General features: G+C 39.1%; 1 protein-coding gene across 2 annotated transcripts in view; it reads right to left on the reverse strand.

Annotated features, from left to right (window-relative positions):
* LOC136848052 (nucleolar protein 4-like) overlaps window positions 1-22,568 on the reverse strand; it is a 252,514-nt gene extending 229,946 nt beyond the window's left edge. The window contains exons 1-2 of one of the 2 annotated variants that reach the window (XM_067120184.1): window positions 22,306-22,426; window positions 8,974-9,094 (exon numbers count right to left, since the gene is read on the reverse strand). Coding sequence is in view for 1 of the 2 variants with exons in the window: in XM_067120183.1 (XP_066976284.1) it covers window positions 22,306-22,476 (171 nt within the window). In the remaining variant the exon portion in view is untranslated. Of the gene's footprint in view, window positions 1-8,973; window positions 9,095-22,305 lie in introns of both variants that reach the window. The other variant, XM_067120183.1, reaches the window with a different exon arrangement.
* Window positions 22,569-27,327: the final 4,759 nt, after the last annotated feature.

Below are 27,327 nucleotides of genomic sequence, written 5' to 3' on the forward strand. Positions count from 1 at the left end.
ATGACTAATGTCGAGTAAATAATTATATTTAGAATAATTAAAATTGCATACAAGGGTAAAATGAGGCCAATGATTGTATATAAAATTGTAGTGTCTCTGGCTATATTAATTAAAAAAAAAAAAGACAATTGGAGTTCTTCAAATCGACTGTTTCCCAGTAGGTACAAAAACACACTCTCTTACATAAACTTGATGACAAAGTTTCTAAAAAAGAATTGCACTTCCAGTGTGAGAACTGGATGTTGTAGTTGGGGGAACTGGTGCCTGACATAAAACCCACTATCTGCTTCACCACAAACCCACGAATTAACTAAAGCAATTCAATCTTAAGAATGTTGGATAAGAAGGAAGTGATACTCACCAATACACTGCATCAAGAAACAGTCCTGGAGGTGAAGTCTCAGTCTGAGGTCTGTCTCACTGGCTCATATGGAGCCCAAGTTAGGCTACAGGGTGAGAGATTCTTCCCTGGAAGCCGAAGCTATACGTAGGCAGGACCAACTGAAGCTCCTAAAAGGCATAAATAGCTCATCCAAAACTATGAAATCTAAGCCCTTCAAGTCAGCTTTACACCGCAACGACTGAGAGGAGCTTGGACTATGAAGGTGGACAAGGAGGTCCACAGTCCACAAAATGGGAGCCCCAGTTGCACACACAAGATAGTTCACTTCCACTGGATATGGAAGTGGGCAAAGCCAGTAGATATATAAATAACCCACTTGGCATGGGATCCACGAGGAGCTAATGGGTATTCTGAGCTCCAGAGTGAGCAGCATGTAGTTGACCACCCAATGGAAGAAAGTTCAGAATGTCCCTGTGGTGCTGGTAGGCATCCTCTAGGACCAACCAGGTGTTTGTCACTGGAGAATAGAATAGTATTGAGAGCTCCCTGCTAGTTGTGTGGCAAACAGGTTGTTCACCTATGGTTCTAAGAGGCCATAAACCATTCCCTACAAAATATGTAAAGCTACTATTGTACCTCCTTTAGTAAAATAACCTATGTATAAATTTTGAAAGGTAACCGAGGTGACGACGAAGCATGCAGAAGCAATATGCGTCTTCCTCGAGGGTATCGCTTTCAGGTAAGGTATATGTAGGCCCTAGGAATAGCTTGTTCCTTGATTACCAGTTGTGGTTTCAGATTTATGAACTCTGGCTTCTTTAACCATGATGGGCATGACTGAAGATGATGCAGTTTAATTAATGCGAGAAAACGCCCAATAATTAATTAAATCTCTATATCTTCTGCTAATAGTTTTCCACAAGAACTCTTGTGCATTTTTCCTCATGTTGCCTTAGTAGTCAACAGTTTGGGGATATTACTATTTACAAAATTGCAAATTAAGTTTCATCCATCACTGTGACCAAACAAGCCACAGCTAGAGGGCATGGCCTTCCCTTCACAGACACCTTAGGGATATGCCTAGATACACAATCAAAATCCCAGTGCCTTTAGGATCTTGTCCATAAAAAGACGACCCAGATCTTGAGGGTGGTCAGCATTAAAGTTTTCCCTTGCTCAACCAACAGGTACCTCAATTCTATGGGTGGGAAGTCATGCCATCCAGCTCCAGCCTCTAACACTCCAAAAAGCAGTCTAAGGATGGGGGATTTAAAAAAAAAACTTAACTGAAAGCAAGAAACTGCCTCAACATGCTACAACTATAATATATAATCAATAGAAAAATTTCACCTACTTTATGTATTTTAGTTACTTTAAAAACGCCACCTACTGATAGCAGGAAATAGAAAGTCTTAATTTGTAATGGATTTTTTTATAGGCAATAAAAATTGCGAGGTGGTATATAAAATTTTTTTTTAAAATTAGCCAATAATACTGCATACGAACATCAACGTTACGAAGCATTTTGGCACGCAGACATTTGTTGTTCACCACTTGACCGCCATAGCCAAGTATGCAGGGATTTTCGTCTATAGAACCGTTTTAACACAACTACCGCATTATCAGTTACGTAATTAATTGGGTTTGTTTTAATGGGCGAGTATTTTTCATAAGAAATAACCCGCTCCAAAGAGTTCAATAGGTTTGTATTGAAAAAATTAACGTGTTAGCAAGGGTTCACTATCCAGATAAGAAAGAAAATTTTACAAAGATATAATAAAAGAAACTATATAATTATTTCTTGCAGAAAGTCACAAGTTTGTATTAATTCTATTATTTACTTCTTATGTTAGATAAAAACTATATTTATAATTTTTATTTAGCTTCTACTACTGTCAAATGTCATTTGCTTTAATTCTTATGGATAGCCACGATGTGGCTACAGTATCGATCTCGATTCAGATTCCGAAGTCTCGACAGCTTCCCACTTGTCGAAAATGGATTTCCCTTTTAATAGTTGTTAAAATCCCATATATTTCCTTAGACATGAAATAAATTTCCTTGGGAATTTACTCATGTGTTTCGTACATAAAAACCATATTTTATATACATTCTAATAAAAACGAATGACGAAAATCGACAACACTGTCTTGGGTAGACAAAGTGCTTTGACAAACTGTCATGAGTAGAATAAGTGATAACCAGATAAATACTGAATTAACCAAATTAAGAAACCAACTAACGGTAGTTCCAAATGTAAAATAAAACAAAACGATTCGTAAATTTTAGATCACTGTATTGCTAACACTGACATTAGTAAATAAATGCACAACAAAAAAATATTGTATGAAACCAAGTATAAAGCAAACGGTAATTACTTTTCCCAATACAAATATGTGGATAATTTAAGCCTGACTACACTGCTAAAGTGCCAGAAAAAATTAGTAGGCCATTATTATCCGAATTAAAATGTAAAAAATCTTATTTGAGGGAGATAAAAGAAAATCTTCATTTAAATGAAACAAAACAATTATGGGTACCAATGAGAATTAATATTTCTCTACAAAACAACCTTTTGTAGCCTGTTCCATGATGCCTGGAAGCAAATGACTATAGCAAAATCCACCGCTCTTTGCAGCTAAGCCCTGCCCACTTCATATGTCACAACCATACCTTGAAGCCGATTGGTTAGCAATGGTTTCGAAAAGTTGATTAATCTGTGGTTCTTTTCAACTTCATTAATTTAGCAATAGTTGTTTTACCGAACTAAAATAACCTCTGCAGATTATCAGAAGGAAAAGTTATGTTATCCCCTAAATAAAATCATAATACACATCTCCCTAAAAATGGTGAAAAAATAGGGAAATATGAATGAAGTCAGCAGTGTTCCCCGATGCTGCAATGTTGTTTTTTTTTTGTAAATGAGGTTCACCTTAATACGGAGGTGACACGGGGAATGTCTGTGTTAGAATCAGTGCACTTGAATTACGGGACAATGATAATTACCGTATGTTATTGTCACGCCTGTTCACCACTCTAAATTTAAAAAATACAAAGACTTTCTCAGAGCTATGCAGACTGGAATTTTATATTGATTCTAGGAAATTTTACTACAGTTTAAGTCATAAAATCGATTTCGTTGCAATCGTTTACACATTCAGTGGCACGACAAGCATTGACTGCGCTCCACAAAACCAGAATCTCCCTATGTTTAATTTAGAGTATGATAGGCTATACGAGTAGAATTGGATCAAAATGACGTAGACCTATAATATCCTATGTCTTTTTGTCGGTTTATGCAGCTTATGATGTATGGATTATAGGCCTATCTTATATTCAGCTGTCTGATTGTAGTTCTTGTGGTTATTCTTGCTGCAATTATGGTGCTTGTAGTGTCTTTGAAAATTTTTCGTATGGTAACCTAACATTGCAGAATAAACACAAACTATTCATAAAATACTAGTGCAATGCATTATCTGCCTACTATTGTTAATTGAAATTTAGTCATTTCTTTTAATTAAACGTAATCGAGATCTTTATGAATATAGTCTATGCTAGAATATTCTCCTAACAACAGAGAGAGAGAGAGAGAGAGAGAGAGAGAGAGAGAGAGAGAGAGAGAGAGAGAGAGAGAGAGAGAGAGGAGAGAATTTTCTGACTATTATGTATCCTTTTGTCCAACAGGGTAATCTACAAGAATGCTCCCAAACTCAAATGATTCATGGGCTACTCGCAGGCTGGTTTGGATCACCTCATACATAACTTTTTCAGCTATCATTTATTTTTTTCTTATTTCGTTAAGTATCTTATGATGCCATCCCACCATAGCCTTCATTTCCATAGAGATACTACAGCAGCCTTGTATTTACTCATCACAGTAATATGTTATCCCTTTTGTAAATATATTTCCAATATAATTCATTGAGAGCAGTTAATTGTGTGTAGGGCTTAGACAGCCTATGTGTGCCATCAGCTACATCCACAAATTTTCCTTTTTTTCTCAGGGGTATAAGTGGTGTTGCATTTACTATGGTCATCGACCCAAGTACACATGTATGTGTATATGCACATGCTTATATGTGTACATTTATACGTGTAGCTCCGACCCCACGATACATATATATATATATATATATATATATATATATATATATATATATATATATATATATATATATATATATATATATATATATATATATATATATATATATATATATATATATATATATATATATATATATATATATATATATATATATATATATATATATATATATACATATATATATATATATATATATATATATATATATATATATATATATATATATCGTATACATATACATTATAAATGTCGTGGGGTCAGAGCTACTATTGTCGAGACTTCGACAAAAGAGATTGTACTTTTCCGCAAGTTGTGGCATAGTTTCATGTATTATCTCTAAATTTACGTAAACTGGAAATGCGTATTATGTAGAAGGAAAGATATTAATTAAAAGCTACTCTATTCCCAACAGATATGGGTAGAAAACTACTTGCAATAAGAAACTGACGTTAAGGCCCATGCCCTGTCATTGTATCAGAATATAAGAATTTGATGTTTAGTACTACGCCCTGTCATCGCCTCAAAATATACATGTACGCGTATGCCCTGTCACTGCCTCAAAATATAAGAAATTGACATGTAGGTGTATGCCCTGTCATTGCCTCAAAATATGAGTTTGGTATGTAGGCCTAATCTCATAATGATATTACCATTTGACATGCAGGATCGCTTATGTAGGCCAACACCAATTAAAAAAAAAAGATGCACAGATAGAATGATCCAAGATCTTCCTAATGATATTATATAACTTCTATTGGAGATATCAACTGCAGACTTCACAGCTCCAGGAACTCAAATCTATGGTTATCATCATTCATGCACGGAGCTCAACTTTACCAAATGGAGTCAAATCCTTGCTGGTAACCATTTGGACTGTTAATTAGTCTGATGTCATTCCCCTTTCGAGAGCTAGCCAATCACTGGAGTGCAGTGGGCGGGGCTTAGCTGCAAAGAGCAGTGGATTTTGCTACAGGTGTATACTCGTATATGACTCATGATGTACCAGCGGGTCTTGTGGAGTCCATTATCCCAAAACTACACTGTGCTACAGATAAAATACCTTTCTTTTCCTTTTACCCACACAAGGCTTCCATTAAACATCTTTGCCATGATCTTACACAGACAAGATGGCATTGCAAGTGGAAGATAACTTGCAGATGAAAATATTTCCTTCCAAGGTCTTCAAGAATGCTATAATTTAAGTTCCCAAACCATTAACTGTGGCTATGCCATACCTATAATGCTTATTAAAAAAACTGTAGAGTTTTTACACATGCTCTATCACTGCATATGGACCTTCATCCAGGTTGTATCACTACATGTTTATAGGGCAGAGAAAAACTCTCGCTGTATAGGGAAGACTGCATGATTCCTCAATACAGTATTAGATGTGAGTAGCTTTTATTCCTCTCTTTTTCGATAATGATAGACTGCTGTCTCTTCATATTTTTTACTCTTAATTTTTCTCCAGACAGCAGAAGAGGGAGTTCTTTAATCACTGAAAAAACATCTATTACTAATGGGTGGCATAAGCACTACTGCAATGAGAGCCAAATGCTAATAAGTTGACAACAGGTTAAATATACTTACGAGCTTAGAGCTTGCATATGGAGTATATGCATATTTTACACCATGTACTAATTTTTTCCCCAAAACATAATGTACATACAGCTGAAATTTGATGACAGACCAAGCTTCTCACCTTGTATCCCCCCTACGTTCTGCACAGTACGACTTGACTTTTTTTGTAGGAAGTCCCTATCTCCTTACAGAGCAGTTCAGTAATTATGCACATCATACCAAACAGGACAGTAAGGTTCAAAACGCATCTCTTTTAATCCCAATCATGATCAGACTTGGAGAAAACTTAGTTAAATTGTAATAAAAATTATAGCTTGTTAAATGGAGTACACTGCCAGAGTTTCAACTAAGAGTTAAGCTGTACTTCAAGAAATAAGGATTGCTAAATGCAAGTGATAAGACTGCCTTTAAAACATGCACATTATGTGTAATTATAATCTTTTGGCCCTCACCCACCTTTCTGAATAGTGGTAATTATCACGTAGATTTGTGAGAGAGGTGCGAAATAATGAGCAGGAAGACAAGTACTGCTGGTTTACTGATGAAGCAACCCGCTTATAAAGCGGCATGCGGATGTCTGGGTATACGCAGAGACCGCGGGTACAAAAATTTACAGGTGACCTGAGGTCAAACTATTTCTCTACACAAAACAGGACAGGTACATACAGAAAACATAATGATTAACAATAACTGATTGGACATAAAAATACTCTGTCACATATACGTGGTACAAGGGCAAATGAACAGATAATAAATATACAATTCACAATAATGATAATAAGACTGTGTTCGTTCAACCTTACGTCGCATGTGAAGGCACTGCAGAAAACGGGATGTTCATCATACAGAACCTGTTGAGCAGGGACTTTACAATACTCCCCCAAAAGGGTCTCCAGGTGCCGTCCGCTTTCTGTACCATGTGAAGGGGGGAGGCCCATGAGCTGTTAGCCTTCTTGCATATGCCCATCCATTCCATCTTGGCAAAGGCCTTCTTGGTCTCCTGAAGGCGCTGTGGGGGAAGCCTCCAGAACTTTGCGTGCATTAAGAGACCCCTTGTCTTGATGTGATGATATATCCTGTGTTTGGCAGGGGGCCCAGGCACTTGACGAAGCTTGGGTTTGAACACTTCCGGGAATTCCTTCAGGAGGGAGCCATACTGGTGGGGAGCGACGGAACAGATTGTGGGCTCCCTGGGGCCCAGCGACAAGGGCAGGGACTGGCAGGACTCGGTGTCCAGCAAGCACTTGCGGCCGACATAGACTGCTAGTCCAACGTGGGCGAGGAAGTCCGCATCCAGGAGCGGGGTCCTAACGTCCACGATGATGAAGTTCCACCTGTACCTCCAGCCAAGGATGGAGAACGACAAGAGCCTGGTGCCGTAAGAGAGGATGGGGGACCCGCTGGAGCCCGTCAGGGAGGCAGCCAGGTCTGGCGGACGTCTGCGGTCCTCTCTGGAAGGCAGGAACACTGACCGCATGGCCCCAGTGTCGATCAGCATCATCCTGCTGGAGATAGTGTCGCGGACGTAGAAGCCTACTGGTGCGGGGCCCCTGGGTGTTTCGGATGCTGCTGCCATGGCGGCCTGTGAGGGTGGCCGCCGCCTCCCTCGTTTTTTGTAGGGGAGAAAAGGCAGGGGGCTTCGAAATTTCGGGCAGCTTTGCCGAACCTCTGGTGGTAATGGCAAAGCCCCGGCCTTTCCTTCTTCTACTGGTGGAGTGGCCTCCTCCTGTCGACGGCACTGATGCCCTCTGTGGTGGGGTCCTACAGCTGGAGGCAGTTGATGGGGTGTGCAGGCGTGGACGCCCGCTTCGCCGCCCTCATGGAGTCCATCAACTGCTGCGCCACCCTGATCAGGTCCTCGACCGGCAGGGTGTATGGTTCTGTGATCTGCCCACGGACCTCTGGGAGTAGCTGCCGCAGGAGGATCTCCCTTGACAGGCTAATCTCTTTGCGCCAGCCGCTGCTGTCAGTCTCGGGGATGAGGAGGAGGTCCTGGAGGGTATACCACGTCTCCAAGAGGTTTGTGTCCTGCCAGGGGTTGATGGTGAGGTTGAGGGCGCGGGCAGCTCTCTCGAAGACCGGCAGGGAGCAGGTCTTGACGAGAGTGGCCTTTAACTCCTGGAAGGTGGCAGGGCTCGTCGTTATCGTCACCCACGGGGCGACCTTCTTGTATATCTCCTCCGGTAGGGCGCTGATGGCGATGTCCGCCTTCAACACCTCGTTGGTCAGGCCTGCCACCCTAAATTGCCCCTTGACCCTGTAGAGCCAGGACGCTGGGTTCTAATGGGTGAATGGCAGCAGCTTTATGCTGAGGGCCGGCCTTAGTTGGTCCGTCAGGAGGGGCATCGCGCAGGGAGCGGGCACCGGCGTGGAGGAGCGTGTGGGAGGGGGTTGCACGAGGGAGACGTCTGCCTCCAAGAAGTTCGCGGTAATTTGCATGTGGTTGGGGATGTCTGTGTCCATGCTCATTCCGCGCTCTCACTTGGAGTGTGAGGGAACACTCGCATCAATACACGCTTTGTTAGAGCGCCATAGTTAGTCCGTTAGGGGCGTCGGTTGGTTCATCGGGCCAAGACTAAGTCGCCATTTGGGTCCGTTAATGGCTCTGGGAACCACTCCGGGGGTCACCACTGTGAGAGAGGTGTGAAATAATGAGCAGGAAGACAAGTACTGCTGGTTTATTGATGAAGTGACCCGCTTATAAAGCGGCATGCGGACGTCTGCGTATATGCAGAGACCGCGGGTACAAAAATTTACAGGTGACCTGAGGTCAAACTATTTCTCTACACAAAATAGGACAGGTACATAGAGAAAACATAATGATTAACAATAACAGGTTAGACATAAAAATACTCTGTCACATATACGTGGTACAAGGGCAAATGAACAGATAATAAATATACAATTCATAATAATGATAATAAGATTGTGTTCAACCGACCTTAGGTCACATGTGAAGGCACCGCAGAAAACGGGATGTTCATCATAGAGAACCCGTTGAGTGGGGACTTTACAGATTAAGCATTTTCTCTATTGAATACCCTTGTCGAAGTTTCTTTGAACTAGAAAGTAAATAAAAAAATTAAAAACTTAACGCACGGAAGCAAAGAACTTGGTAAGCTATATATTTTCTTGAGACACTTGAAATTTTTAAGTACATAATTATAAATTCAAGAATGTTAATTTACACAGGTAGGGGTATGGCTTGTTTATTGGTAAGAAACTGTTCATCTAGATCTGCTAAGACCTGTTTGCATATTCCACTGATTTGTGAAGGTTTGCAAAGTGCATCCAAGGAAAATAGTTGGATCTACAAAATTCCCTATGATTCTTGACTGGCTGAGGTTAAAGAGGGTTTACCTGTTAAAGACATAGGAAACTGGGGATATGCTAACTTTATTCCAAGAAACCAACCTGTTTTGACCATGCATACAGACAGACAAGTAGGTGAACAGGAATGCGGAAGGAAAACAAGTGACTTGTAAGTCTAGTGCTGTAATATACACATGAATGAGGGGTTGCTTTGCGATTGGCAGTTGAATCTGGCAGCTAAACCACATCTCAGAAACGAAGCTTTATAGAAGTCTCCCCTCAAAAGAAAGATACTACATAACATACAAGGCATTACAGATTATTATTCATTGCTGTGAATAAAGTGCACATGACAGATTCATTTGAAGATAACTTGAATTATAATAAAATATGGAACCATTCCACACCCTTGCTAGGTAGATACCTCAAGGTGCTCATAAGGTACTATGATGCCACAAAATAATGTAACATTGAAAGAAAATATTACTTTTGCAAATGCAGATACAAGACAAAATATGCAACCATTCCACATCCTTACTAGATATAGTAGATGTCTTTCATGATGCTGAAGAGATACTTGGTTGATATTCACAAGAAATGATTTTGATACTGTTGCTGGTAGAGTTTTTATGAGATTGCATTTGATGTACGTACAGACTCACGTGCAACAGAGTATTCAACAAAATACCATTCCATCAGGAGAGGGACGTTGATTTCTTCCTTTGGAGCTCTGCCGAGGCCAAGAAGGACCAATAATAAGCGGCACAGAGGGAACAGCAGTGTGTTCTTCTGCCATACCGTTGGTGGCAGGATTGTAGGCAGTAGTATGGTGGATTCTTGACTCCATTAATTTGGCCAGGGAAGTCAATATCTCGGAGATGAAGGTTGATCCTCAATTGATACGTAGCATTAATCAAACACTGAGACCAAAATAGGCATGTCGTAGTAAGTGAATTGAAGAAATCTCAGCATCCCAATATCTTAGGCGTCAGATAGGCAAAACTACTAAAATTTCCGGGGAGGGGCTCAAGTGGCTGGGAGTAACTTTCTCGTATGCATGCCTGAGAATCATACCATTGAAATAACCATATGAATATTGTATAGGTAATGCCAAACTTGTCAGTGATATAATAAAACGTATTATAAAAAAGAACTGTACAAAGCATCATATGGTGATTTACGTATGCACTTCATTACTCAATGCAAAACTTTCCCGTATGCAAGTAAAAAATAACATCAACGGCACATTAAGTATGCTTCCTTGTACAGTATGTTTTTTTCTTTTTCTTTCTTCCTTTTACCCTTACACCGGACAGCCTGTCTGGGCCTTGGCTGCGTCAAAACTCCTGAGCCCAAATCAAAATTATAATGCATTATTACGTTTGTCTACAAAAATCGTTAAATGAAAAAAGTAAATTACTATTTTATAGCTTTAGAATTATTGAAAATATAGAAGATTATATTAACTGTTATAAATTTTAACTTTTAATGTTGAAATAATAATATAGATTATTCCCGTCCACATTTCGAAAATGATTTTTCTGATTGGGGTGCTGAAATCCAACATTTCTTTGATTTTTTTAATACAAACCTATAAAAACATTTTGGAACGGGTTTCTCCAATAGGAGGGCTCGCCCATATCCTGTCCAACAATCAATAACTTTATAATATCCTGTCCAGCAAATAAATTAAGATTAATTTAACCATACAATAGAAGTGAAGCCAATGAATTCGGTAAGGATATAAAACTGCCTTTACTCCAATGATACTTATGATAGTGTTATTCGAGTTTCTTTGTTCAGTTTTACAAAATTGTGCATTTACAGCTCATCAATTTAGGATGAATATCATATCTTTAAACTTGAAAGGGCACCCTAATTTAAATGGATGCCTTCTAGAGTTCCCTACCATCTACTGGGTGCCACTTCTAGACGAGTATGTACAACGACTGACCAGGGTATCTATGACGAAGGAATAGTCCAATCGACAAGTGCTTATGTATAAAAGTTGTTCACTGTGCCCTTATATGCATAAAGGCTGACTATGCCTATTCATCACCTCCAGTGCCCCATAATGCACTGGGCCTCTGTGAATTCCTGCCACTCGCGTCTTCCTGTGCTGCATCTTCCACAATTCACACTCATCTCCAGCTCCCCTTCTCACAGTTCTCACCCAAGTAGGGCAGCAGCTCTCCTCGTTGTGTGTGAATATATCCAAGCAACTACATTTCATTTTCATCGTCATCACTCTTACACATGAAACCTCAATAATTTCCTTACAGTATCATGTCCAACTTCCTTTCATCCGACTCTTAATATTCTTCTTAAAGCTTGTTTCTCAAATTGACAAAACCTTTTATATATATTCACTACCGTATCTATACTCAACACCATTTTTCCTCAAAGTCTGAAAGTTTCCTCATCAATCTTTTCACCATCAAATATTTCATTTGTCCTCATTACCTCTGTTTTTCCTTGATCTCTTTTTGAGTCCCAGCTCTTAAAAAATAAGATGTTTTTTACTATAGAAGATTTCTAAATCTTGTGGTGTCTCGCTGATTAACGCATCGTCATCTGCATATAGTTTCTATCAGTTTTCTGATCTAAAGCTCCAACTACTATTTCATTATAAAATACACGAGGAGGGCAAACAGCATAGGTGAAATTCTCTGTAGCAACCCGCTTCAAATTCACTAGACAAGACCCCATTAATATTAACTTTGCACCTACTTTGTTCATATAGAATTTCAATTACCTTTACACATTTACCATTAATACCATAATGATGCAAGACTTGAGAAAAATTTATGAAACATTCTGAAAAGTTCACATCATAACATTATGAAAAACAGTCAAGGAAGAAACTTAAGACATAATATCGAATAGTTCTAGTCAAAATTACATAAAAATGAAGAAATGTCTTCCATAATAATATGAAAAAAGGAACAAAAACAGTAAAATTTCGACTCTGACCTTATGATGTCACACAGGTGGGACATCGACCGACTCACACTTACAGACTGCTGTAGAGCGAGAGCCCGTGCCAGCACAAGGCTGGCTAAATCTAAGTAGTACTGTAGACTCGCACAGATAAGATAGAAAGTAGCCTAATGCACAGTAGCTCATCCCTAAAATTATTGATCATTAACTTGCATAATGATAATGTTTTGATATGCAACTGCTTGGCAATTTGGCATCAACAGAGCAGCCAAAATCCTTTGTACATGGTTTTAAATGAACCCATGATTAGAGTCAGATTTTGCCTGCCCAAGGTAAGTTCCCATAACCTTCAGCTACAACCATATCAAATATATATATATATATATATATATATATATATATATATATATATATATATATATATATATATATATATAATTCTAATAGCCACAATGCCCTCTTAACTTCTCGAGTTCTTTGTGCTGTTTTGGATATGCTTGTAACTACGAAGCCATAAGATCCAAACGCAAGAAATTGAAGAGACTGTGATTGCCCTTCTCGTGGTCAGGTCGGCAACGCGACCTCCTTGTGGTTATGGTGATGCTGGTTTGTTTCCCGCGACCGGCAATCACAGTCTCTACAATTTCTTGTGTTTGGATCTTACGGCTTCGTAGCTAGAAGCATATCCAAAAAAGCGTGAAGATCATAGGTGGTTTATTTATTTTTTAATTCAGCTGGTGGTCAGTTCTATCTCGTCTTTACTGGTATATCTGGAAAAGAAAGGAATTTTGCAACCAGTATAAGGGTGAAAATAGAGAGACGGATAAAGGTTTATGGAGCAGTGAAACCACGAAAGGCATTTACAATAGGGGAGAAAGAAGGCCTGGGGCCTTTCCTTTTGGCTGGAAAACTACCCTCTCGCACCTTCAGTTAAGTTGGGGAGTGTATTTTAAAAAGAAGTTTTATTTTAAAATGGGAGAAGGCCTGAATTCATAACTAACTATATATATATATATATATATATATATATATATATATATATATATATATATATATATCAATATATCACACTAAAACTAATATATATATATATATATATATATATATATATATATATATATATATATATATATATATATATATATATATATATATAAGTATGGATGTCAGGGCAATGTCCGATACCTACAAAAAAATAACTATGAAACAAAGTTATTTACAGTCAACACACGTGTTACAACTTTTGGGTCACATAATTATTGGCTTTCACCATGCATATGAAGCCTTTGCATGATAAGAACTTTTTAATGTTGCAACTGTCCTCAATGTACAGTAGTTTTAAGCCAATCATTTCTCAGACCAAATTTTACTCCCTTTCAGGTACTGGAGATCCTTGTGATTCCAAAATTAATTAATAGTAGCCCAGCAAATTGCTCATTTTTTTTTAGCTTTGACAGTACAATTTAGATTCAAGCGAGTCTATAAAACTTGCCTTAGAAAGAATAGTACGCTCACATCTGGGCTCCCTGAACGAGTCAATATTTGTATTTTGAAATGGTTCTGGTATTGTTTGACGTAGGAATCATTCTTGACTATAATAGACGGGTTCCCTACATAAGTAGCCCGTTCCAAAGAGTAATGGGTTTGTATAAAAACATAGGAATGACGCTGGTTCCTTAGTCCAATCAAGAAATACACTTGAAAAAGATAAAATAAAACATTCTATGTAAATACTTTCGGAAAAAAATTACAACTCTTTTGGGAACTTCATACACTTGTTTTATTTCATAAATCGTAAAAAATTTAGGCTTTTAAATATTTTTGTCATTTAACAGTTGTTCATTTTTTTACATTTCTTCCGAGTGACTGTGGCGTAGCTACAGTATCGATTCAATTTCAATTAAACTAAAAGAACGCTCGTAAGAATCCAGTAAGCAGGAAGGGATCTCAGGTGATCTGATGCCATATTATTAACGACTAAGAAATTAATTCATCAATATATATATATACATATTGTTAACTTATTTTTCCTAATCCTCAAACTATCACTTTCAATCTAATCCCCACAATCAGAAGCGTTCCTACCTGGCAGAGGGGATGACAACGAGGCGCCAAGACTTCCAGATCCCTCTAAACAATGGAATGTCTTGCAGAAATCGTCTGATTTCAATGTACTCTGTATTTGGCGTTTAAGTCAAGTGACTGTACATCTGGGCAGAACTACTTTTTAAAGCTGGCCTGTGAGTTTCAAAGGTGGAATGCTTTAGGGTTACACTTCTAGGCATTCTCTCTGGTTTGCCCCGATATAATCCTTCCATTCTCAGCTCCAAGTGGGTTTGGCCTACACCTGAGATGCACCAATCATGTTGGTACCATCCCTACAGGGTAAGGTAAGGAATGGACGTTAAGAAGTCCTCTTTCTCCGGTGTTATCAGTGGAGAAGCGAACTTTATGTATAGCGTGTGGTGTCTTTTATTTTTTCCTTCATATTACGGTGAAGTCAAAGGATCAGAAAAGTGCCCCTCAACCTCTGGCAGCCCCATGATATGAAAAATCTTGGCAAGACTAATATATGGGGAGCCCTATGATATGAAAAATCTTGGCGAGACTAATACAATAACGGCAATGTATTTATAATGTCTCATGGGGGGCCCTATGATATGAAAAATCTTGGCGAGACTAATACAATAACGGCAATGTATTTATAATGTCTCATGGGGGCCCTATGATATGAAAAATCTTGGCGAGACTAATACAATAACGGCAATGTATTTATAATGTCTCATGGGGGTCCTATGATATGAAAAATCTTGGCGAGACTAATACAATAACGGCAATGTATTTATGATGTCTCATGGGAAACAATCAGTTGACAGCAGAAATATAGCTGGCTTCGGTATCATGACTTTGAAACCACATTATCAAAGCATAATTTATATTATCAATATTCTCTTATGTTCCTGAGTCACTGACATGGTATAATTTAATTTCGTCATAAGTTTTGTTTGACGAAACACTTTTATATCAATGAAATTTTATTCTCTGATTATGTTGCGATGAACTTTTGTACTTTATTCTTAGAGGCTGTACAAAATCTGTTAATTCGAGATGTTTCCAGTCTGTCCGAATTGACCAAGATCACGTAACGTTCACTTGTGGTAACACAAGCATATGTCGGAATCATCAAGAATTGGAGCAACTGCATATAAACGGTTAAGGAGAAGGGGAGAAGAGTAGATTGGCAGTAGAGTGGGAGAGCATATAAACAGATGGCAGAAATAAACCCTGATGTCCCTCCAAACATCTCTAACGGAACACAGCACTTCTGTGAAAAGGAATTTATGTTATCTATAACTGGAAGGGAGGAGCCGTCCTATAAAAAAGACTACCTGTCAACTAGTGTCGTGCCATATCTACGCGCTGCGACTTGAAAATCATCGCGTCTTCTCATTTATTGTAACACACTAAAACCTAAAGATAACAAGCAAATATAAGCCTTACCAATCTAGACATCTCTCAAGTGTGCGGCAAAATCATGAAAATGCTCAGGACGACTACCTAAAATCAATCCACTGAGTAGTAATAAGCATCTTGTTAAGGCTACCGCACTTAAGAAAAACGGTGAACTTGTCAACCCCTACTGGGATTTCATAAGGGTGCTCCCCTACTCAGCTCTACACTTCCAAGGGACTTGACATGAGGTGACTGGATGGTACGCTCCCAGAGGGTTAGGAGATCAAAGGGGTCATCACATTAGAATGCGTAAAAAAATGATGATGTAGTTATATCACAATCAAACTTAATTTTTACTTCAGATACTCTGAAACTCCCAGAATTTGTTCAATGCCACCACACATACAATGAAAACCAAACATTTCATTCAGTACCACAACATTCTGCAGGTGAAGGATTCATGGGCAAACCAGCTATTTGCATTAACAACGGTAGAGATGAGGAGGGAGAGATAAACAGAGAAATGAAAAAGGAGACCGTGAAAAAATATTAGTGAATTAATATTCGAATCTTTGAAGACAACTATAACTTTGAGTCTTACAGTCTTTTGATTTTTCCGCAATTACCGAGAATATTCACCACGAATCCGTTACTAGGGATTTTTTATTGTTTATGTCTTACAAAGGGTGGCCCTTTCATTAGGAAGGGACCAGTTCCAAAGAGTAATAGGTTTGTGTGATTGAATATTTTCAAGTTGGGTACAATTTCTTCAAATCGATCAGAGCACATTTAAAAGCTAGAATAAAGTATCGTATGTAATCATTTGATAAAAAAAGACCAAACCTACAAGTTTTTAAAACTATATTTGTTTTGATTAAACTAAATGTAATGTATAAAATTCGTACATATATCACTAATTTGTAATTACTAGTTTTGAAAATGTTAGTAATTACGATGCTGATACAGGAAAAACTTCACCAAACAGTAATCTGTAAGGGATCCGGTGGGGTAAAACGGCATGCAAGAAAGCACTACATAGGCTATGCAGTCTTTGACAGTGATTTTTTCCTTTATGTGTACAAAAGAAAAATTGGCATACTGTGATCAACGGGCGCGTCGCAGGTCGGACCTCCGTACTTTTTTTTTTTTTTTTTTTTTTATAACTGGGTGATCACCGTCAAAAGATGTATTTATAATGTATGAAGAGAATTTTCGCTCTATCAGGCAGACATTTTTTTGCATTAAATAAATGCTGCACCAGTTCTATGATTATTTCTTCGTTCTGATTATTTTTTATACGAGAAAATTAAATATACAATAAAATCTATCATATGGACATTAAGCGTATTTACTTTGAATTCCTTTCGTTTAACAACAGGGATTTCTTACGATGATGAGGCCTAATTCATTATACAGTACACTGTTGAAGAGTCGGTTTTCTGTTTATTTATCTTATTATGCAATGATTTGCACTCATTAAAGCGTTAAGCATCGATACATACAGAGGTCAGATCTGGGCATGTGCTTGATTACTGTATGCCAAATTTTCCTGTACATAAGTAACAGAACCATACCATCATCAAAGTCATCTTGCGCCAGTGTGCTTTTCTCTTCATCACACCGGCCTTTCGGCTGAGCCTTATAAGTGCGTTGGCTCAAGACCAATCAGTAATTATAAGCTGTTGGGTTTCAGAGTTGAAATGATTGCCAATTAAAAACTCATCTGTAGACAGATCGCGCCTGGCCGATTCCATATTAACACTGACCAGGGAAGCTAGATCTTCCCTCTAGATTCATCACTTTCTTTAGTCCATGGATGAAAATACCATACAAACACCCAAACTCACTTCAGTCCTCATGTTCAACTACATTTGCACATACATGGTGCGTTTAACATTGGTAATGCTCTTTAATGCAGCATAAATCAAGTTTTGAGACCAGAACTGGCTAATTGCTAGTGACAGTAACAGCACATCTCACTTGACATTGGTTAGCAAAACTACTTCAAATCTCCAGTGCCGGACTGGAGAGCTGCTTGCCTTTTGAAAAGCCTTGTTACCACTTCAAAAATACTCGTCCTCACAGGACGAACCCAGAATTCCTGTTAAAAGAAACATATCATATAATAAAACCTGAAATGGTGTTGTATGACATTAATATTCGAAACAGAAAAATGCATAGTGGAGAGACAGGAATTTCACTGCAGCTCAACTGGGTATTTACACAATGTCTGGAAAAGATGTGTTCATGAGTTATGGTACTCACTTCTATGGCGACAAATAACAGATTTCCAGTGGCGGTCCTTCAACACTGCACCACTGACAAATCAGAGCCAGTCACAAAATGGAATTCCCCTGGAAGAGTCTGTTCCTCTGATAATGTACCATTAGAGAGTGCCACGCACACATACATACTCACACTGTCTCCATGCACTTAAATCCTGATCATGGTCAGAAAAGCACAAATGCATGCGTCATATACCTCACTGTATCTAACTGTGTAAACCTTCACTGACACAACTGCACCTGCAGTGGAAGAGCCCCTGCCAGGCCAGCACATACTTCGTCACTGACTTAATATATGTATGTGTATGTGTGTGTGTGTGTGTGTGTGTATATATATATATATATATATATATATATATATATATATATATATATATATATATGTATATATATATATGTATATATATATATATATATATATATATATATATATATATATATATATATATATATATATATATATATATATATATATATATATATATATATATATATATATATATATATATATATACATATATACACATATAGTACCTAGCCTAACTGAGGACGGCATGAGAAACGCAGCCCCTATGCAAATTTCTCTCCATTCTCCCCTTTTTGGTGCATTTGTTTACCTTTTCTAAAGACTTAGTGACTGCTTGAATTACCTCTTCAGATAAAAGGGGAATGGAGATGAAGCCTGCTGAAAATCCACCAGAAAGGCTGAGTTCCCCATAAAGACTGGCAAACATGGGTTGACAGAAGTCACCAGGATTTGGGAAAGATCCCAACATAAAAACGAGGGCACGACCACCATTCTTGCGACGACAGTGACCTCTGGGAGGAGCAAGAAAATAAGCCTCCAAGGTCATAGAAGTCGAGAAACGGCGGCCGTCACTCTCAGAACACCCCGTCAGCAGACCGACACACTACCCCTTACAATGGTCTCTTATTGAGCTGACCCCGCCAGGTGGTCACCTTTTGGCCACCCAGTCGCATTACCTGTTCATTTTCCCATCAACTCATCCCTCCAGAACTGGTGAAATTCGACGAGGCCCCTCCATCACTCCGTTATAAGGTAACGTCTTGACCAGAGATTTTTTTCAACAGTCACGTATCTTTAATCTCCAACAAAGACCTGACTCACTTAGCTTAGTGTGAATTTTAATGTCCTGATCGTCCGCTCCCCCATGGCCTTCCACACCCAACAAAGCGAGTGAAGAAAGGGAGGGGGAGTCCTCACCCGAGGGAGAGGCAGCAAGAAGGGGAAGCTTGCCGGGAGGGAGAAATGATCCCGATGGGTTAGCCACCAAGGGAGTCGTCGGGGGTGTATAACCCTTAGATGACGCCTTGGTGGGCTTCCTTCAGTACTGTCTCCTCCCCTCAAACTTCGCCCACTGCTCAGCAGACCAGGTACAACACTCCGAGTAAGGAGAGTTACTAGAACACACACATCTTCTGCAGGTGGAGTAAAGGGCGTGTGGGTCCATATCTACATGAGAGCGGAAGCTATTGCACTTCTTCCCTCCCACCCCCGGACATACACACTGGGGGGAGGAGGGCTTATAGGGATTATCAACATTCATCATGAAAACAAGGTAAAACAAGAGAGATCCCACCAGGAAAAACAGCTCAACAGCAGTCAGGGCAGAGAGCGAGAAACACGTCTGCAGTGCATGACTGCCGAAATAAATTGGAATGTTTACATCCGGACAGGCGGTACTCCTGCCTCCCGGACGGTAGTTAACTGCCCAACCACCTTATTCGAAAGTTCAACAGCCGTTTCCAGCTCCGCTGAAAGTAATTCCTAATGTAAAGGACCGACGGTCTGTATATCATGTCGGAACAAAGGAAGGAAAAACCAAGATGAAGTGCAGGTAGAACAGCCAGGAAACGTTCGGGCAGAGGAGGACAGGATTGCATCCACTCTCAACAAAGGAAGGCAAGTGGTTATGCGACTCAGCGAAGGGAGGTGGTAAGGGTACCCCTCGCCTCTCCCACTAGTACTGCAACTACTGAACAACCTTGTTGTGTAGAATAGTCTGCTGCAGCTTGCACTGAAGGCAATTCCTATGTAAAGACCAATGGTTTGTATTCATGTAAGAACAAATATCAAGTAACAAAAGGAAACAATCCCACCCGCAAAAGCGAAGTCCCAAGATGAACACGGCGAAAACAATGGCAAGCAGGGCAGAGGACAACGAAGCACATCCACACACACAGGCAGCCAAAAGTAAAGTGACGCTCTACCGACCGGGCAGGCGAGACTCCCACCCGGTCGTTAGGTAGTTAACTACCATACCACCTTTTTTAAAGTTTAACAGCCAGTTCCAGCTTCGCTGAAGGTAATTCCTATATAAAGACCATAAAGTCTGTATATTGTGTGGGAGCAAACAATCTTTACCCCCTGTATTCCCACCTTCCAATTCCTTGTTTGTGGCCACCAAACAGTCCAGCAAGCCTAAATCAACCCTCTGCCTACTGGCTGTAATGTTCCCAAGCAACTCATTCACATCCATATCCAATTCCAATGTCAACACTGCCCACCTCATTGTCAAACACAATAGCAGGACTCCTTAGCAACACACCACTCACTCCAGGTACTGTAGGCTATATCCACAACAGTCCCTCACATCTGACCTCTCTCCCATCAAATGCAGTAATCACAACCAACCACCAAGTGTGAATGAATTTATCAATGCGGCTGAGCACCCTGTATACGCTAATGCTCTCGCACTTCTGTCCATGGTAATTTCTAGAACTGGCAGACCTGAAAAATACTGTACTCTACTGAGGGGGTGGCTGCTGGTGCAAAAGTCCCCCTCTGGTCACTTCCCAGACTCCACCGAGAAAAAATACGGCCTAAACTGCTACATAGCATGTAGCTGAGCTTCTATCCATACAACCTGATTATACAAAGTCCACCGTACACGGAAACACTTGCCCCTACATGGTACTTTAGGCCTATTTCTTTTTGCCCGATTTGGCATTCCAGTTGCCTTTCTGCCATTGTTTGTGGCCAAAATTCTAGATCTATTCAATAAGTAGCCTATCACTCAAAAAAGCATTAGCTCTGTGTTGGGTATTACCTTGGAAATCGACTTTTTCTAGTATTTTGGTTGCTTACCAAGAATTTACCATTATTTTTTGTCACTAGACTATAATTAACCTCAGAACATTATATTTTTGCCATTGCACTTGCGCAGTGTTATAGACCAAGTAACACAGCCTACTAGGTTAGGTTAGGGTACAATAGGTTAGTATGGTTCCTTTTATAATAGATTTCCTCAGCCAATCCCTTCTTGAACATATGGCTCCCTAATGTCTCTCGTATTCACGGAACCATTCCATACAGTCATTGCGGAGCTACACTAATACTTGGAAAGGTAATTCTAAGTATTAGCTCCGTGCCTGTTTTTACCTTGGAAACTGGTTTTGTTTACATTTTTAGGGCTTCTGATACTGGCAGTGCATTTGTTTGTCGTTGGCCAAATGGAATGTCCCTTCGCCGTGTCTAGTACTGGGCCGGGTGGGGCGGGGGTACCCATACATTAACAAGTTATTGCACTTGCCAGACGGGATATGAACCCTTCCAAACAGACGTAAATACCCATGCTCTGTCTTGTGAAGATTGTGTATGGAAACCCCTTGTTGGATGGACTTCAGGGGTTAATTACAGGTTAATTACATTCGTGCAACAAAAATTGAAGGTAAATCCATAATTAGCAACCAAAAAACCGTAGAAAAAGTCAAGTTAGAAGGAAATCGCTGCTGCGGAGCTACTGCTTAGATCTACCCTTAGAAATACCTCACGAAGTTCTATACTTACTTTAACTGAACTCTTGTACATTCCGGGGACCCATTCACAACTCTCCAATTCACCCCCTAAAAACCCTGCCAACCCAACTAACCCTAGGCCTGTCTCATTTGCGAACACATCTACCTGTTCACCAGAAAATCTCACACGTCCCAACTTTCCACATGCTGGCATCCGTCTATGACAGCCTCCTTCTGTCTAACTTTTTGCAGGATATTTTTTCACCTGCTTGACCTTCTTCCCCAACCTACAGTTACAGGCTACAGCCAAGTCCATCCTCCTCCCCTCTAAACAAAGTCTACTACAAGGCAAATAATTGGCCAACTCGTTACTTTCTGAAATTCAGTAACTAACTTCAGTTTCTTAGGCCTAAACCATGCCATTACATCCTACTCTACATTGCACACTTTATCAGGGCACTTGTAATTTGGGTTCCAGATACCCACCTCAACAGCTTGTAGTACTGAATAATGAAACAACTTACCTCAGTTCTTTCAGCAACAGCAGACAGTCTCGTAACTTGAACTTCTCCAATCCAGTGAAATCGGCCTACGCACCAAAATTTGGGGCCACTCAACAATAAATCACTAAAAACAACAGAAACTAACAGTCTAACACCAAATCCCGAACACCCGCTTTGTAAACCGAGGATCATCAAATCCCAAAGTTACCCGACAACACGGTAATATTGGAGACGCTGTTGTCAACGACGACACGGCACAGTAGCCTCTACAACTGCCCACCCACTCTCTGGCAGGCCCCCATCAGGTCGTTGCAAAAAGTACCTAAACTCTCTATTATGCCATAAGATCTTCAGTAACATCTTTTTATTCTTTTTTTTTTTACAAAATGCCTATTTGACTTAAGAAGATCATGCCTGACACGATCGGGAGCAAAACTGCAACACTTATTCTTGCAGATAAGACTATATAATGCCACAACAACCAAACGAAAAGAAATTAAATTACAATGTAGCATTGAAATATAACTGAACAATACAAGCTTTAGTAGAGGCTTTGTATCGTATTAGTCTGGTCTTTGTAGGAGCACTGGGAAAAGTGCAGAACTTGTTATTGGTGTGTCCCCTCTTCATTGTGTAAAACGGAAGAGTGTAGTCTGCTCAATCTTCGTATTTTCTCAAGCGTTTGAATGGCGACCTTAAGGCTCAATTTTTTTTTCATAGTTACCTTCGATTTTCTATGTGGTAATCGCGGTTGTTTGTCTGTTGTGATTCTTGTTCGAATTTCTCACCGGATCCACAGGAACACAATTTGTGATGTCACGTGAAGATGTATGGGGAGGGAGGCGGTGAATGGTCATCGACGTAAATTAGGAATAATGTGGGTTCTAAGGAGGATCCCAGTGGCATCCCTGTCCTGGATGTGATAGCTCTGTCTACTTTATTGTTGAAAGTGAGTGATAATTATCGGGCTGTAAAATTTAAATTAATATGGTGGAATCTACTTAGTTATGTATGTTGCGTCAAATCGCCTCTCCATTCTTGTGTTTCGCTCTTCATTCGTACATTAATCACGTCATATATGTTACTCGTTATTATTTCAGATTCTTTATGTATCTCACTGTATGCATCATTGTACGTCCTGTCCACCGATGTATACAGTATATCTGCCTTTTACATGTTCCGTAACGCATTATATATGTCTGTTTATGCCTGTTAACAAACAACCTCTGTATGGACGCAGCGGGGGGCCTCAGGTCGCCCACTACCTTTCCGTCCGCATTCTGTATTCTAAACACCTGTCGAGAATAATAATAATAATAATAAAAGGTTTACGGGCTGCTCTAGGAGCAAGAGCCCGTGCTGGCACAAGGCCAGCTAAATCTGAAACAACAACATAATAAAGGATCAGTCTTTCACTTCTGACATTTCTTGAACCTCACAACGTCAGACGTCTCTTCGTTTTTGCATCAATCACGTCATGCATTGCATTTCTTAATATGTCAAGACTCTCATGTAAATATTCATGTGTAGAATTTTCTGGCCTTTTCACTGATATGTATTTCATCATTGTACATTTATTGTCTCTCAAAATTGCCATTTGTTTGTCTGTCAACAAACTCAAATTGCTCAGAATGCGGGTCACGGCGATCGGAGGTCGGGCACCACGTTTCCGTCCGCAATCTGCCATGTATACCTGCGCTTAGGTAATAAAGAATTTGATAACCAGCTGACCTGTCTTGTCCTCACAAGCTAATCACTGAGCTCTCTCACGGCTGGCCGATAATATCCCTCATCCTAAGGAATGTATGGTGCTCAGGTAGGAAGTCACAGCGGAAGCCTTTTACACCTTTGCCATGATATTCTTCAAATGCCATAAAATTTGTGGATTCCACTCCACTCAGTGGCAGTACAAATTAACCATATACTCCCTTACCTACCTCCTAACGATGCTGTAACTCATGTTAATGTGGCTGAGTTGATCATTCAGCTTCCCCCGGCATTTTTAATACGTTGACATAAACAGCAAACATCCTTTACGGGTGATATTTTGCCTTATAAAAAAAGATAATCTCATAAAGTCACTGATAACAGAATGAATACACTGAATTCCCAAATACAAGCAAGCCTACTGGTTTCCACTTACAGACAAGCGCTGTCCTATCATTAACAAGCTCAAATTACTTGGTAGATTTTAGCTAGCAAACTTTGGATTATTTTCATACGACCGGCCTCTCCCCTATAATTATCATCATTAACGATAATCATTCAGCGCAAGGATCACGACTGTAGTGCCTTGAAAAAGCCAGTTGTCAGGAATCTGAAGAACTAAGCACAATGACACTGATGAATTCCATATTGCAGATGATTCTATTGGACACTGACATATAGCTAGTATAAACTGTCCCAAATTCTGTTGATTTATTTCAAAGACAACTAGTCCCATGGTGGTCATCAGAACTTCAGATTTTACTTCAAACTAGAGGGAGCTTTGACTTGGTGCTGTAGACAACTTACTGAAGAAAATCTATTTGTATATAAAAAGTAAAAATCACAGTTTCACAGAGCGATAGAGCTGAACATTAGTTTTTAGGCTTGATATTTGACCAAACACCAACTTGAGTGATAATGTGAAAATCTTAAACCACTTATCTGGTGGTATTTAACAACAAAGAAAATATACAGAGCACTGGTAGTTGAAAGATTCCTTTTAAATATTGTGGTGCACGTCCTAATGCTCCTCAAGCTCACGAGTTTAGAGTGAAACACACGTCGAGGAATTTTAATGTAAATGGAGATGAAAGTACTAATACTGTAACTCCTCCCTGGCATTTATCAAAGGGAGTGTTTTGCAGGTTTAGTGGTTTTAAGAGCAACATGAATGTGGTTGATTGTTTCGTACTGAAAGTACATTAATGCAAGCAAGGTTTTGTTGGCATATTTGTAGGGGTAATAGGCAATGAAGAAGAAAATAGGCAGTAAAGCAAAATAGTTGAAATACTTCCTAGCAGATGTCCACTTGTACTTAGCAGTTTCCCAAAGATTAGTTCAAGATATCTGGCAAGAATATTGGGACTTGGCAAATCACATATAATGAGAGATCAGGTGTTATTTCTTCTTGGAAATACTGAAATATTTCCGGTTGACAGATGACATTATTCTTGCTAAACATAAGTCATACTTACACACAACTCAAATTTGATGGCTGGTGATCACTAGCCACGTCTGTGAGGCATTTGCTTGCTGGATGTCCTAGACTTGGGTCTTACAACTCTATACCTGTCTCAGGCACAAGTGAGGATGGCAGGTATATCCTTATTAGGACTCTCGGCGAAAATGTATTGCATGTTGCCAATCACATTTAAGATAACAGTTCAGAGGCTGGTTTTTACTCATTTCACATTGTTGTTTAATAGTTTTCACTTTTAAACTAGCTTGGTTTGGATTACTTCATTTTCATCAGATGACATTGGAGTCAATGACCTTTGATGACACTCCTGGTGAAACTTACTTCTGCCAATCTAACCTGGGTTGCTTTTCAACGCATGTTTAGCATCTTTCATTAGGGGTCAAAGGCTGTATCCTGAGGCCCAACCTACTTCCAAGGATCTGTGGTTTGCTACTCGAGCCTTCAGGTGTTTTCCGAGCCTCACCTTTGAAAGCTTATGCGATATATTTTTGAAAAAAGTACCGAATGTGCATGCTTCTTCTATGACTGAGGTATGTTTGTTAGGTAATTTTGGCATCTTGGCCTTAAAAAAAAAATTTTTGTCTTTATTCCATACCATCTTTTCATACAATCCATCTTGGAAAGCCATTCTTCGGTCCTATCCCATAAAAGGGTTTAGTATGGTACAGTATAGCCTTAGAAGTTGCATTTTTCGGTCTACCTTGAGGACACGATATCAAATGCCCAAGCCTCGCTTCTAGACAAACATTTCAAAGATTTTCGGGAAGTAATTGCCAGAATGCAGCAACCTCTGTTACTGCCATCCCTGCAACTAATTCTTGAGCCCGACTGCCCATAGGAAGAAAGCACTTGTGTGCTTCATCAGTCCTACCTTTGTATCTTTATACATAAGAATGGAGAGTAAAACATCTTTTAAGATTTCTCATTTACATTTATATACATATATTAGTGCCAGGCACATCAAATACTTACAAGAAATATGTTGAAAGTAGTTATGTAGTAAAACAATGCTTTGGTTAAAAATTATCACATTAAAATGGGTAAAACAATGCTTTGGTTAAAAATTCTTCACAAATAAAAATGGATAAAATATTGCTTCAACAGCAAAAAGCCCTGCAATGGCCTGCAGAATTTCTATAAAACCAAATGCAGACCATGTATTAACACTAATATATTAAACTACGAACTGGTCCAAAGTCAATGTACGCAGCAAGTGTGGCTTTTACATAAATATGTATGTATATATATACATGTATATATATATATACATGTATATATATGTATATATATACATATATATATATATATATACATACATACATACATACATACATACATACATACATACATACATATATATATATATATATATATATATATATATATATATATATATATATATATATATATATATATATATATATAATTTGCTTTCATTCACACTTCTCTTCCATAAAGAATCTCTTTATATATTTTCCCACTGTCTTCTATACACTCCAAACCCTCGACCTAATTGTTTGGTTATAGTTATATCTTAGAAATGTTTGCTTTGAAAGCATAAATGGTATATATATAGTTCTTACAAAAATTATACATCATAACTAAAGACAAGCTATATAGTTCTTACAAAAATTATACATCATAATTAAAGACAACTGCTTGGAGTGCATATGTACACCAGTGTACACACCACAAACACTCTATGAACTCTTGCTTTTATCATTTGTTTTGGAAAAAAGGCAGAGAGCCTTGTCATACAAACATGACTTCTCCCTACTAACTTGCACTATTGACCTAGCCTGAAAAGCCCGTTTTCATGCTAAACTAACCGTGCAAATTACTAGATAGAAGTCATG

The sequence above is a fragment of the Macrobrachium rosenbergii genome, chromosome 18 (assembly GCF_040412425.1).
Source record: "Macrobrachium rosenbergii isolate ZJJX-2024 chromosome 18, ASM4041242v1, whole genome shotgun sequence".
Taxonomy (NCBI): domain Eukaryota; kingdom Metazoa; phylum Arthropoda; class Malacostraca; order Decapoda; family Palaemonidae; genus Macrobrachium; species Macrobrachium rosenbergii.